The 15,628-nt window shown below is 42.7% G+C and overlaps 1 protein-coding gene across 1 annotated transcript in view; it reads left to right on the top strand.

The window, feature by feature from the left end:
• The first annotated feature begins 348 nt into the window (after nucleotides 1–348).
• Nucleotides 349–15,628, top strand: part of LOC130371310 (integrin alpha-M-like) — a 33,684-nt gene continuing 18,404 nt past the window's right edge. The window contains exons 1-2 of the mRNA XM_056577044.1: nucleotides 349–452; nucleotides 715–829. Of these exons, the coding sequence (XP_056433019.1) occupies nucleotides 416–452; nucleotides 715–829 (152 nt within the window). The 5' untranslated portion in view covers nucleotides 349–415. The remainder of the gene's footprint in view (nucleotides 453–714; nucleotides 830–15,628) is intronic.

Here is a 15,628-nt window from a genome sequence, read left to right on the forward strand (position 1 = left end):
TATGTAGGTCCCAAGGCCAAACCAGTTGAGAACCACTGCCCTAAATTTCAATGTTATGGGAATAAAATAAATGTATATACATTAGGGCCGGACAATTCTATTTGCAATGTCCCCTTCGCATCAGATACGAGGCTCTCTGACAGCGCCTGTAGCTGTGAGCAGGGCCAGGGATCCAGTTCAGCTGCACTTATTATTTCTCATTGCAGCCCACTTCCTCTTCCCAGCCCAGCCCCTGAATTCTATCGTGAGGCGTTGCATCCCAACCGTGACCTGGTGGCCGGACACGGGGTGTCTCTTTTGTGATGGGGTAACAGAAAGAGCCCGCCCCGCGCCAGCTACCGCTCAGCCTTCTGCGTTCTACAGCTCCCACTTCTCTCTCCCTGCACACAGTCTGGGGAGCGAAAATACAACCGTGATGGACTGGATGATCACTCTTGTAGTGTGCTTCTCAGGTAACAAAGACGCGTTAAACAGTGTGCTATTTTGTCATTTTAGTCCTTATCCTGTCTTGATTCTTAAGACTTTAGTTGATTATTGTGTTGCCTATGTGATTATTGGGCTCATGATGCATGAACTATTTTCTTGTGTGGCTCGTTGTGTGTTGTGAAGTCTGTATTTAGAGGAAATCAGTTCACACATCCTGCAAAGTTCTAACTGAACTAAGACACATACACTACAAACACACACACACACAGATAATTCATTTTTTTTCAGGCTTGCAGGCGTCCCAAGCCTTTAACGTGGATTCCCCAGCCTGGCAAACGTTGACTACAAATTCTGGCGATCCTTCTGGATGGTTTGGATACAAGGTCGTCCAGACAGGATCTGGGTGAGAGAAGATGATATTGGTCTAACACTGTCTTAATATCTAACTCTAACCCTGTCTATAGAACTAACCCTGGTTTAAATATCTAACCCTGTCTTAAGATCTAACTCTAACCCTGTCTATATAAATAACCCTGATCTAAATATCTAACCCGGTCTTAGGATCAAACTATAACCCTTTCTATAGAAGTAGCCCTGGTCTAAAGATCTGACACTGTCTTAGGCAGTGGTGGGTAGAGTACTGAAAATCTAGACTCAAATAAAAGTAAAATTACTTCCTTCAAAATTTACTTTAGTAAAAATAAATATTCCAATTGGAAAACCTACTTGAGTAAGAGTAAAAAAGTACTTTATTTTAAAGTTACTCAAATTACAAGTTACTTTACATTTTTGTATTGGAATGCTTGGATCAGTGAAAAAGACATAACGTGTTAGAATGCGTGAGTGAGGGAGAGAAAGAGATGCACTCCTAAAACATTTCTTCACAAGTTGTACAACAAAAGCAATATGGACAACAAAAAATGTAATTTCATTTCAAACAAATTTGCATTAAGCTCTGTGCATGTGACAAAAGGCAAGAGCTTTGTAGGAACACAACCAATTAAACACAAACAAGACTGACTTGGTTGGCTGATTGGGCAACCAGATTTATCCAGCCTACGCACATAGCATGGACGCACTCACAGAGCCAGACACGACAATGACGAACAAGTTTGTGAGTGGTCTGCAGAATACAGTGTAACATAGTATCTAACTCCGCACCCCCTGGCGAAAATATCTTCCTGCGCGTCTGCATCCATGAGTTTCTAGTCCTCAGTCCCAACGTAACGGTCGACTCGTCTCCTCGTCTATGGAATTGCAACAATGTTGCAACCTAGGGAGGGTGCGTCGCTAACGTGTACGCTTGTATGTACAGTCAACGAAGATAATGTCTTTATCAAAATACTTGTTTTAATGAAGGCACAATGGAAAATGTAATTGAGTAAAGAGTAGAATTCTAAATCAAATATTTACTTGAGTAAGAGTAAAATTACAGACTTAGAAAAGGAACGTGAAAAGTACTCGTTACCCGAAAAATTTACTTTTTTACTAATTTGCGTTACTTGCAATGCGTTACTGCCCACCACTGGCCTTAGGATACATATAACTAAGGATTGAACCCTGTCTAAAGAACTAGCCCTGGTCTAAAGATCTAATCCTGGTCTATAAATCTAACCCTGGTCTAAATATCTGACCCTGTCTAAGGTTCTAACCCTGGTCTACAGATCTAACCCTGTCTATAGAACTAACCCTGGTCTAAAGATTTTACCCTTGTCTAAATATGTCTGAAACTCATAGATTAAGCTAACCCTTACCCTAATTAACCAAACACTGAACAAATTCTGATCCATAATCAAAACAAAAAAAAGATGATACGTACTATTTATTTCCCTGCATTTCAGTACAGTCAAATGAGGTTTGTTTCTCAAACATGGGCTGTTAACGACCAAAGCATGGAGCATGAGTTTTGTGTGAATGATATAAGCGAGACAGTAGTAAAAGTAGTAATTGGTAAGATGAAGGCATTTGTAGGATGGAGCGCTTGTTAAATAATGGTGTTCAGGATCACCTGATTATGTAAAGCCAACCCCAAAATCTCGATTTATTATATCAAAAGGTTAAATTCGTCCTCCAATAAAGAAACATGTCCTGCTGTAATAATTAGTTGCACATGGTAGTGAAGCTAGAGTTGCTGACACGCGCCTTGTGGTGGGGTATAATAACTGGCAGTGTCTTTCAAAGATACTGAAGCACCATGAAACAAGTGGTTACCACATAAATGCTTATCTGATGTGGAAAGAATTGGCATCCTGCTTATGCCTAGGTAAAACTATTGATAGCGAATTGCAGAGAGCCTGTTGACTCCAGTGATCGACTGCATACTCTTCCTTGCAGAAAGAAACCTCCAACTGAGGGGGACACAGCTAGGAAATCCTAGAAATTGACATTTTCTGGGTATCCTTGATCGGTATGATGTTACACTGGCAGAGCATCTTAAAAAGGCTGCCTTTAAAAAAAACACCGGATATTTGTCCTGGTGCACTCAAAATGATTTTTTTGTGTGTGTTAGGTCAAATTTGTGCCCAGATCAAAGAGGGGGGGGGGGGGGGGGCGCCTGCTATGTGTCTGCATATACCCCCCAGAAAGTAGGCAGTTGCGCCCCTGAGAATGACCAATGGAAATAATTCTCTGCACAATTTGAATTGTATTTAAATATGCTACAGTGGTCATTTGTTTAGCCAATTCATGTTCAACAATGAGGGTTTTGATTGACCCGACCCGGGCCTTTGATGGAGCGTTTTTTTTTTGTTTGTTTTTTGTTATCATTGCTTTATTGGCCTAATCTGAAGAGAAATCTATGCCATCAACAGAAATAGTATAGGCCTTTATTACACAGGTCTTCTCAATGACTTGGAATGCTCCGTTCACTTGCATGGGTATTAGTCCGGTAACTTGTCAACCCCAGCGTCTTCGGTTGTTAAGCGACATCAACGTCTTTGGCTGACTATTTTACTGCTGATCAACACTACGAATGCTGGTAACGAATAAATTGTAAAAGGACACACCTGTAATGTTTAGCTGGGTTCTTTAATAAACACACCGTAAGTAGCTTGAGGAGAAGGCCTTCATATTCATGACACATACATGAGGTAACATTAACTCGCCTTGACGCATTCTTAACCCGGACCTGACATCAACATGCAGCAAGCCAGTCCAACTGCGCATGCTCAGCGTGACGGTCTGATAACTGATGCTGATATCATTACATCTCCCTCTCTTAAAATAAGAATGTAAAACATTTACATAGACAACACATACTTCGTTTTTCAATACTTATCTTTAACTCTTATGAACTGTAATTATTAACTGCAATAGTTACTTATTTAAACCTTTTCAACTGCAGTGTAAGAACATTAGAATATTCCAGGGAAAGTATAAACTCATAACTTTACAGCAATACTCATTATCCCCTAAAACTGTTAAGCCTCTGTGGTGGCTTCACAGCCCTGGAACTTCTTCTGAAGGGCAAGTCTTGCACTGGAACTGGTCTCTCAGGTGATGAGCTATCCGAGTGTCCAGGTTGTTCAGCAGCGGCATCACCTCTTTGATCTGCTGTGGCTGGTCCCATAATGTCTCGCCGGTTCCGTCTCAGCACTGCTCCCTCCTCTGTTTTAATGGTGTACGACCTTGGATGCACTTCATTTATAACAGTTGCTTTCTGTGACCATGTATTTGTTTTATCTTTGAGCCTCGCATAATCACCAGTATGCAGTTCAGGTAGGTTCTGTGTTCCTTTATCATAGTAGAATTTCTGTTTTGCTTTTTGCTGCTCCTTGAACCTCTGTACTTTTCCCCCCTCCTTCGTTTTCAGCAAGTTCTCCTGAATGGGCAGGTTGGATCTAAGGCGACGTCCCATTAGGAGTTGTGCTGGTGAAATACCGCACTCTAGTGGCGTTGTGCGGTACACAAGCAGGCTTTGGTAAAAGTCAGCTCCAATGTCATTTGCTTTACACAGCAACCTCTTCACAGTCTGGACCGACTTTTCGACCAAACCATTAGACTGCGGGTAGTGAGGACTTGACGTTGTGTGTACAAAGCTCCATTCTTCTGCAAAGCGTGCAAAACTGGCAGAGAAAAGACTTCGCTTGGCACACCATGTCTGGAGAATATGGCCTTCATAGACGTTATAACCGCCTCTGCTGTTGTAGTGTGCAGTTAACAGACCTCTGGATACAGGGAATAATAGTCTGTCACCACAATTTAGTCTTTCCCTGCAGAAACAAATAGGTCAGCGCCTACCCTTTGATATGGTCTGTCAGGCACTGTGTGCGGCTTAAGTGGCTCAGCTCTATTGCTTGTGTGATATCTCAAACAGGGCATCAAACAAACAGGGCATCAAACATGTTGTTCAGTTTGCCACCTCATTTGCCACATCCTGGTTTATTCGAGGCCAGTACATCACTTCACGTGCCCTTTTCTTACATTTTTCAATCCCAAGATGCCCTTCGTGTATTTTCTTGTTGTCTCTGTTCTTATGAGCTCCATTTTCGCGTCTGCTACTGGCAGTGCCTTTGTGATCAAGTTCACATAAACATCCACGTCATCACTCATCTTAGTGTGCGTCGGCTCCTGTGGGTCAACTGCTCTTTACAATGTGTCCGCTGTGTACATCAGCTTGCCCGGGGTATACATTACATTCAGCGAGTAGCTTTGCAGCCAGATCATCATCCTCTGTATTCTCAGTGGGCAGTCATTGAGCGGCTTTTGAAACAACGCGATCAGCGGGTTGTGGTCAGTTTCAACGCTTATGTCCTGTCCTGAAACAACCTGGTGAAATCTTTCACAGGCATATGTTATGCTGAGCAGTTCTTTCTCAATTTGTGCATATCGTGTCTCTGCGTCTGTCATTGAGCGCGATGCATATGCAATTAGTTGCCAGTCATCATATTTTTGTAAAAGAACAGCTCCGAGCCCACTCTGTGAAGCATCTGATGAGATTTTGATGGGCTTCACTGGATCATAGAACCTCAGAACTGGTTCTAATTTGAGCTGTGTCTTCAGTTCTTTCCATGACTTCTCATGACTTATTTTCAGTCAGCTGCCTCAGAGGTGCCATGCGTTCAGAGAGATTGGGTATGAATTATCCCATGTAGTTTATCATGCCATTAAATCTCTGTATGTCCTTCTTACATTGTGGCTTTGGCATGTTTTCTATTGCAGACACTTTCCTGGAATCTGGTCCGATGCCCTCGCTGCTCAGGATGTCCCCCACCAATGTTAGTTCTTTAACCCCAAGCTGGCATTTCTCTTTATTCAGCTTCAAGTTTGCTGTTCTTGTTGCCTTGAGAACTTGTTTTAGCCTCTCATCGTGTTCAGCTTTCGTACTTCCCCATACTATGATGTCATCCATGGATATGTCCACTCCTTCCAGATGTTCATAGATCATGTGTATTGTCTTATGATACACCTCAGGTGCTGAAGCTATGCCAAATGGTAACCAAAGAAACTTATATCTACCGAATGGGCTGTTGAATGTACACAGCTTCATCTGCCAAAATCCGGATGATGCATCTAGCTTGCTGAAGTACTTTGCATTTGCAAACTGTGACATTATTTCTTCTCTTGTGGGAAGTTTGAAATGTTCTCTTTGTATTGCTCTGTTCAAGTTTCTGGGATCCATACACACTCTAGGCTTGCCATTTTTCCTTTCTACAATAACAAGCGAACTCACCCAGTCAGTTGGCTCATCAATCTTTTCGATCACATTGAGGCTTTCCATCCTGTCCAACTCGGTTTTCAGTGGCTTTTGAAGAGCAAATGGCACTTTTCGACATGGGTAAATAACTGGTGGCACATTTTTATCCACTCTGATTGTGTGTTCTCCAGGAAGGCATCCGAGACCCTGAAACAGGTCACTGTACTCTTCCATCAGTTCATCATAGACTGTTTCTCCTTCCCTTTCCACCACAAGCACTCTCTTAACCAGGTTCAGTCTCTCACAAGCAGCTAAACCTAATTTGGCCTGCACGTCTCTGTGCACCACGACGAATGCGAGTGTGCGTTCTCTGTCCTCGTGTGTCACTTCCACCAAGCATCTTCCTTTCACAGGTATAGCTGTTCCTGAATATCCACGTACTTTCATTTTTGTTGCATGCATTTTAGGTCTGGGTCTGATGTTGTTGAACGTTGCCTCTGACATCACATTTGCCTCTGCTCCAGTGTCTAGTTTCAATGCAATGTGTGTGTCATTTACTTTCAGTGTCAACATCCAGTCCTTTTTATCTGTGTTCTGTTCTGTCACTACATCTACATAAAACTCATCAGTCACCCTCATCCACTGCATGAACTTTGCTCTGTTGGTTTTTACATTGCTGTGCATAATGGTTCTTTTTGCTACAGTTGTGAAATACTTTACCATATGCGGGACATCTTCTGGGAGCATGCTGCGTGCCACATCGATCACATGACCTTCCCTTTGCGTCTCTGCGCACCGGTGTATTTACGTCGGGAGCCATGCTCTTCTTCTTGACTGCTCTGTTTGCATCTCTTCTTACAGCATCTTTCACAACTTTCACTAAACAGCTCTATTGCTTGTGTTTTCACAGTTTCTGCTGCTCTACACATTCCTAGTGCTTTTCCTAGGTCCAAATCGTGTTCCCTTTACAGCCTCTCTCTTAGACTATTATCTGGAATCCCGCACACAAGTCTGTCCTTTATCAACGAGTCAGTCAGCTCTCCGAACTCACACGTCTTGCTTCGGTTCCTCAGGTCCGTTACATATTGATCAAAAGTTTCTCCCGTTTTCTGCACCCACGTGAAAAAACTGTGTCTCTCAAATGTCACGTTTCTTTTAAGTAATCCTCAAACTTCTCAAGTATTTTATCCAATTCCATTTTGTTCGCGTCGTCTTGGAACTGAAAGTTATTATATACCTCCAGCGCTTTTTCACCCACAACATGCGAGAAAACTGACGCCTTCATCTTAGCGCTCTTCTCGTCCGCCCCGATCGCCGTCAGGTGCAACATAAAGCGTTGTTTAAATCTCCTCCAATTCTCAGCCACATTACCTGTCAACTGAAGGCTGGGTGGTGGTTGTAATCAGGGCCGTCGTAAAGGGGTGAAAGGTGATGACGATTCTAGGGGCCCACAGCCCAGGGGGGGCCCACAAAAACAAAAAAAATAAATAATAATAATTAACTACCAGCCCATAGTACTGGGCCCCCCCCCCCCCCCCCCGTCAACAATTTAGCGCAGGGGGGCCCATCAGTACCTCTTGTATAGGGGCCCAGGACTTGGTGCAACGGCCCTGGTTGTAATGCTTGCATCTTTGCGTTGGTATGTCCTCTTTCTCTCCCGGAAAGTAAATAGGCTACCGATGTCCTCTTCGTGGGTTATTAGCGTAGCTCTTAGCTGCTCACCGTGCTTTAATAAACACACCGTAAGTAGCTTGAAGAGAAGGCCTTCATATTCATGACGCATACATGAGGTAACAATAACTCGCCTTGTCGTGTTCTTAACCCGGAACTGACATCAACATGCAGCGCGCCAGTCCAACTGCGCATGCTCAGCGTGACGGTCTAATAACTGATGTTGATATCATTACAACACCATGTGAAGTTATTTTCCAAATAAGATTTGAAATGCTTTGAAGTTTAATACAACACTATTTATATGGTTTCGGAGTAGTACACTTTGACATTTAATACAGTTCAGAGAGAAAGGTGACGAAGAATAAGAAGGGGGCGTTCCAGTCTGCATAAACGGGAACCCCCACCACACGAGAACGCCCATTTGTGTCTGCAGTGGGATGATATTGGGAGAGCGGGCCCTGGGTGTCCAAAGGATCAGGACCAAAAAGCACATGCGGATTGACTTTGCACACAGAATAAGAAATGTACTGTATATACAACTACATGCTTGTAAAACCGCTTTATTTGTGAATGACTGATATCAGGTAACTTTGTTGTTTTTCAAATTAGGCCTACGATACACAGACTAATAGTGCCCCATTGATGTTCTTTGAAGTAGTTTTCTACAACATGCACGTTTGCATTAAAACAAAAAGATAAATAAAACATAAGATCCCCCCCCCCACCGGTGGGTCTTTCTTTTCTTGATACTAACATTAATTCTCATCCTCCTCATCCTCATCGTCATCCGCTTATCCGGGGTCGGGTCGCGGGGGGAGCAGCTCAAGCAGGGGGCCCCAGACTTCCCTTTCCCGGGCCACATTGACCAGCTCTGACGGGGGGATCCCGAGGCGTTCCCAGGCCAGTGTTGAGATATAATCTCTCCACCTAGTCCTGGGTCTTCCCCGAGGTCTCCTCCCCACTGGACGTGCCTGAAACACCTCCCAAGGAAGGCGCCCAGTGGGCATCCTTACCAGATGCCCGAACCACCTCAGCTGACTCCTTTCTAAATAAAGGAGCAGCGGCTCTAATCCGAGTTCCTCACGGATGGCTGAGCTTCTCACCCTATCCCTAAGGGAGACGCCAGCCACCCTTCTGAGAAAACTCATCTCGGCCGCTTGTACCCGCGATCTCGTCCTTTCGCTCATCACCCAGCCCTCATGACCATAGGTGAGGATAGGAACGAAGATCGACCGGTAGATCGAGAGCTTTGCCTTGCGGCTCAGCTCTCTTTTCGTTACAACGGTGCGGTAAAGCGAACGCAATACCGCCCCCGCTGCTCCGATTCTCCGGCCAATCTCACGCTCCATAGTACCCTCACTCGCGAACAAGACCCCGAGGTACTTGAACTCCTTCACTTGGGCTAAGGACTCATTTCCTACCCGGAGTACATTAATTCTAAACAGCGTTTTACACAGTAGCCTATAACAGGAAATGCTCAAAGGTAAATCAGCACAATTTAACACTGACTGAAGTTTTTAATGGGTAAAGAAGCAACGGTGAAGGACCGTACTAAACGCCATCATTGTATGGGTCTGTAAAATGCTAATCAAATCAAAATAATTGTATTTATTAAGCACCTCTAATTAAAAGGTAATTGGTTTGGGGGGAGATCTTATGTTTTATTTATGTTTTTGTCATACCCGTCTACGCTTCAAACTCGTGCATATTGCAAAAAATCTGCAACAGCGCCCCCCGGGGTCACACTTTTCGTCGCAGAATTTGGTGTCGGACATTTCTCCGCCCAAGAAAAAGTCTAGCGTGAACGCTGGATGCTACACAATGCTAAGTAGTGTTTTTCAAGTGCCATGATGTTAAACAAACAATAAGTGTGTACATTAAAGGTCCCATGGCATGCTACTTCATGGATGCTTATTTATAGGTGTTAGTGGGCCCTTAATACAGTATTTGAAGACGTTCAAGAAATTCAGCCTCGGTGCAGAATAACAGCCAGTCCTTTCCACAAACATGCCATTTTTTAGAGCGGGTCAAGGTGGATGGTGGGGGTGTTGCCCTGAGCAGCTTGCGGCCACGGTACCATGCGCCCATGTTTACAGTGGATGTATCGTAATGGCGAGGCACACACAGCTTTTGCTAGGAGCTCTATATCTAAATAATATCATATTATACATTATGTTACGGGTCCCAGGATTGGGTGCCACGGCAACAATAAAAAAATCTGTAATATACAGAAAATGGTGAGAAACAATGAAGACACGACTGCTCAGTTCGTCATCCAAGTTGCGTCTCTATTCAAGTTCTCAAATAAAATACAAACATTTCTCTGATTGTCTCTTGTTCAGTCTTCAACTGTTTAAAGGAGCATTTCACCGGTGGAGGCATGAATATGTATTGAAATTGGGTCCTATATGTAGTCGAATAATAAAATAAAATTCTAATTTGGTTCCGTCTTGACCGAGAAAAGGCAGAAAGTGACTTTTTGGCGCTTGTGGATTGAAGACAACTCCCACCATGCACCACGATGCACAGCTTCGCTGGCCACTCCCGCTTATCTAGATCTCCGCCTATCAGACACCTCGCTGTTCCATCTACCAAGCTGATACCGCAAGACTGCTTGAAAATCATTTAACACAACATTTCTAGTGAAGAGTATTAGTTGGTGAACTCAGTGAATTAGTCCTTGTTTGTATTTCTTTCGAAATGGTGAACTTTTGCATGGTGCCATCTTCTATGTCAGATCCAGTACCTTCCGCCATTTTACTTCAGTTTTATCAACAGCCTCTGTTAGCTTAGCTTCAGACGCTGTGGATGTTAGCTTCTGCTGGTGAAGTCCCACCCACTGGCACTGCTCTAATAGGTCTGTAGCGTCAGTGGGTCCCACCCCCTATAGAGGGGTGGGACTAGTGCTTGTAGTCTTACGAGAATCCTCCCCTCTTACACTTCCTATTTACTTCTACGCAAAAATCGTCATATTGCGTCATCTTAAACAGGAAGTGTTGGAGAACGATACAGATCTCTCCAGTCCCTCCAGAAAATAAGGGAATGATGCACAACCATTCAAAAATATGAGTGGGTTTCTAACGATACAAAGCTTAATGGAAATGAGTGAAGTTTCCCTTTAAGTGCATCAAATATTAACTACATTGTACATACTATTCTAATACACATTCATGTTATAGCTCGTGTACATTCAATATTCTCCATTAGTCCACTTAACTCTACTTGAGCAACGTACTCATTTACATTCACCTGTTTAAGTGAGTTAAAGCATCAATAATAATGTAGTGCAATAAACAGCATTAATCCACTGTACTTGAATACAACATGTAGTTGACAATTATTCTAGATTCACACACACTTAAATAAAACAAAATTATTACTCAGAGAAAGCTAAACGTTTTCAATACAAAGTAAACCAAGTTGTGACTCTGGATGTAACAGTAACAGTATTTTTTATCTTTAAACAGTATGCATTAATATAAACACTTTGAAACTTTTATATCTGTAACCATGAACCTTTAACAATTACTCATATTCCCATTTGAACTGTGGTGTACAGGAGACCAAAAATAAAAAAAAACTAACACTGTGCAAAGTGCAAACAAAAAAACCCTTAAAGGGGTAGTTCGGAATTTTGGACATAGGGCCTGATTCCCAAGTGAGCATTGGTATTCTATATCACTGGAGACAGTTTTCAACACATTTCATACAGTCCTTCTAGTTGCAGAGTTCGCTCGTGCTAGGCTAGCGCAAGTCAACGGGCAATGCTAGCCTGCTATTAAAACAGTCTTACCCACTCCACAGTACACCCGAGGTAAATCAATTATAACGCCAGACTATAGATTTAAATGTCTGTTTATAGAATAATGAAATAAAACCAACCTTGCATTGCATTTTGAGGGAATTGCGGGGTCTCAGCAGCAGTGTTTATATTCCTGTACGTAGGCTACGGCAGCGGCGGACTGATACCTAGGTTACCTGCCGCTGTCATTGCTACAAACGCAGAGTACAGTGAACGAAGGAATTATATAAGCGTATTCAATTAACAAGATATGCCCACGTTTGGAGGAGTTAGCGATGCATCTGCTTTTGAAGACGATTATGAGGAATTTGTTGTATCCAACGAACCGTACATGTACTAGCCGGTGTTTTGATGTCCAAGCCAGCAGCAACAAGCCACAGTTGAGTACTTTCTGGATCTCGCACTGGAAATTGGTGGAAACTTTGTGGTGCCCATCTGTACCGTTTATTTCTACAATTTCTAAAAGCACACTGAACCATCATGTTGCCTAGTCGTTCAATTGCGCTTCTGTCCCACGCTTCTCTGTTTACGTTCTTCTGTCGTGATTCGGTTACAAACCTAACCAGCGCATAGTAAAATTCCGCTTCTGCTGAGAGAGTAGTCCCTCGATGATTCATGCGATGCAAGGTGAGTTTTATTTCTAACATTATTCTATCAACACAGACATTTAAATCTATAGTCTGGCGTTATAATTGATTTACCTCGGGTGTACTGTGGAGTGGGTAAGACTGTTTTTAATAGCAGGCTAGCATTGCCCGTTGACTTGCGCTAGCCTAGCACGAGCGAACTCTGCAACTAGAAGGACTGTATGAAATGTGTTGAAAACTGTCTCCAGTGATATAGAATACCAATGCTCACTTGGGAATCAGGCCCTATGTCCAAAATTCCGAACTACCCCTTTAAATTGCCCGGCATTCACGCAAGGCAATACGCAGGGCGAAAAATAAACCCATAATCGGCGGGACCTGCCGTTTCGCGCTTTCCGGTATATTTACCCCTGCCATTGTACTCAACGGCGGTATTTTAAAGTCTCTTAAGTTCGCTAGAAACACAACAAAACATGACCCGAACTTCTTCAACAGTTATACATATAAAGCAAGGCTTTAGAAGGTTGACATGTTATAGTTTAAACCAACGACTGACCTGTAAAATACAGAAAATGGTGAGAAACAAGGAAGACACGACTGCTCAGTTCGTCATCCAAGTTGCGTCTGAGGACGCGGGCGGAAGTGCTCCCATCTGACGACAACCCGGAACGCAACTACTTAAGTGTCGACAGTTCCACCTGGGTGCTGCTTACATTTTAAGTTCCTCTCAAGACAAATTATGAGGAATAAATGAATGTACTGGTCTCATACATTTATAAAAATCGTTTCACCCTTCAAATCAGAGAAAATTACCTTTTGCTAATATAAATAAAATAATCAGTTTTGAGAGTACCACAATTACATTATACATATATAAAGCTGCATGCGCCTCCAGACGAACTAACGCGCCTCCAGGCGATATTATGAATCTCAAACGACTGGGTCGGGTTCTCTGACGTCTCTGGTTCTTCCACTTCCACATCAATCTGAAGTAGACTGAACCGCGACATGGAGGAGAAAGGGATTGTTGACCACGATTGTTTCCCGCCAGAGCCGCGGGGCCTGTTCCGCGGCGGCGGTGCCCCGCGGCGGCGGTGCCCCGCGGCGGCGGGAGGGTGCCCCGCCAGTGCTGCTGAGGCAGCCGGCATCGTGGCTCCGGCGGGGGACAATCGCGGACAATTCCTTTTGTCAAAGGCAGAGCAGGATGGCTAGTGCTCGTTTTACACCTAATGCCATTTCTAGCTACTGGGGGACCATATGCAGGCTAGGGGAACTCATATTAATGTTAGAAAACCTCCTAAAGTGAATTTTAAGTGCCAGGACGTACAATAGTGCGTAAGGGGGGCTATGCAGTCCAGGTGAACTCTGAACAAGTGAGTCTTTTGTGTAAGCTGGTGAGTGGCTGGAGACTTGAAATCTGCAGGTTTTCTTGATAAATCTAATCTATTTATAAAATGAAATGTCAGAATGGATTTCTTTCAGTGGATTCAAAGTGAACAAAAACACGTACTAGTCGGTCACAAATAAGAATAAATGTCACCCCAGGTTACTCGAGAAAAATATTTGAAAGAACATCACCAGTTACATATAATAACACTGAATTCAACTCAGCTCAGCCGACTCATCGACGCAAAGACGTTGATTCAATCAACATGAAGCTGAGTGGTTTCAGGGATAGCGGCATCCATATGAATCACCATGGCAACGATAGAACACGTTGCATTAACTAACAGGCTAAACATTGTATACATTCACTGAAGATTACAAAACGGAAATATGCATTTATCGCTAGAAAAGTTTGAAACTATCTAAAAATGTCCACAGAATAAATCTAATGTCATCCATTTTGTTTTGGCACAACGGTGAGATACGTGACATTCATGTTGCTGTTTCTTCAAACAGGCGATAGGGGGCGCTGTACAAGTGAGAGTTCATATGGCTAGTTTTGGGTCACACCTATTCTGTCGTTTAGGTTGGAGAACAGGCTGATAAATAAGCAATAGTCTGTTCTGCATACTCAAGTTTGGATCTCGTTAGTTATTCACGGTCTATCTGTCGATACCTATCGTTATTTGAGGGTTTGGGTATTATATTTATAGTGGATTGATAACGCCTATATCTCCCCATTGGACTGGTCAAAAGATAGATATTAAGTTAATCGAGCCCCCAAAAAGTTTGTTGCCGAAATTCCCATGGCTATAACTTATGGTCAAGGTTAAACGCCCGATGGATAAAAATATATGTAGGCCTATAATGCAGATTTTGTAGGCCTACTTTATATTTTGCGGTAAAATTTGAAGGTTCCTGTTCAGTCAGTCTGGTGCTCCTGGTGACTTTTCTCCTAGAGGTTTACGCTGGAAATGGAACCAAAAACACAAGGTTAGAAAATTGAAGCTGTGATGACTTAGTGATACCAACATAGGAATGACAGAGAAGAGGTAGAGCAGAACATTAACACTGCCAGGGTGCAGGGTCGAATCCCGTCTAGCAGGCCCGGCCCTGCGCAGAGGCAGCAGAGGCGAATGCTAAAGGCGCATCCATCGGCAGGGGGCGCCAAAAATATGTATTCTCTTTTTTTTTTTTTTTTTTTTTGCATACTGTATTCATCTAACTTTAACTTCAATGTTTATATTACTTAGTACCAGTAGTTATGTCTAAATAAATATTAGACAACATAATAACATGTAAAATAAAAGAGCACCCTAGTTTCTGTTTCCCCCCTCATTCTGACCGGAGAGGAGAAAGCTCTCTATTTGCACATCACAATGTCAAAGAAACCTAAACACTCTGGCGCCCAGGGGAGGAAGAGAAAGAAAGAAGAGGAGGAAAAACGGGAAAAGACAGAAATACAGTAACTTTAATTTATTTATCTTTAATGTTGACCTGGCTGGCTATAGCCAACTGGTCACTTTGTCGGGCTCTTGTTCATCTTTCTATCTTTATTTCTATGGAGCTAACTGTTCCCTATACAAAACTCAGCTTAATACATGGCTATTAGTTTAATTTATTCACTTATCGAAGCATTATGTGGTTTTAAATGTGGTTTTATTATTAAGTAAATACAAATAGTCCGCCAAAAGTTGTCAGGGCGTAGCGCGTTGCCAAGCTACGTGTAAACAACTTAACCAGAGTTAACTAGTCATGCAGTGTTTGTTTTTAAAAAAGAAAAGGAATGTTAGCTCTTTACCTAGCTGGTCCGCTGCTCAATCCAAACCCACACGCTTCAATGAAAATCAAAACATGTCAGCTAAGTACATAGGTCCATAACAGTTTGTAACCCACAGTAAAATTGGGGTACTATCCTTAAATTATCCAATGCATAGTAACCATTGTTTCAGCAGTGTTTATTTTCAAGCTGATTTGGAGGATAGTTTGTGGTTTGCATATCTTACATTTCCCATATCTTTCATACAATAATGTATTATTGTATTTTTTTTACACTTCACTTGAGTGCTTGTTTAATCTCTGGTTAGAACCAAGCTATAAAAAAGGTAAACCACACTA

The sequence above is a fragment of the Gadus chalcogrammus genome, chromosome 18, assembly GCF_026213295.1.
Source record: "Gadus chalcogrammus isolate NIFS_2021 chromosome 18, NIFS_Gcha_1.0, whole genome shotgun sequence".
NCBI classification, from domain to species: Eukaryota; Metazoa; Chordata; class Actinopteri; order Gadiformes; family Gadidae; genus Gadus; species Gadus chalcogrammus.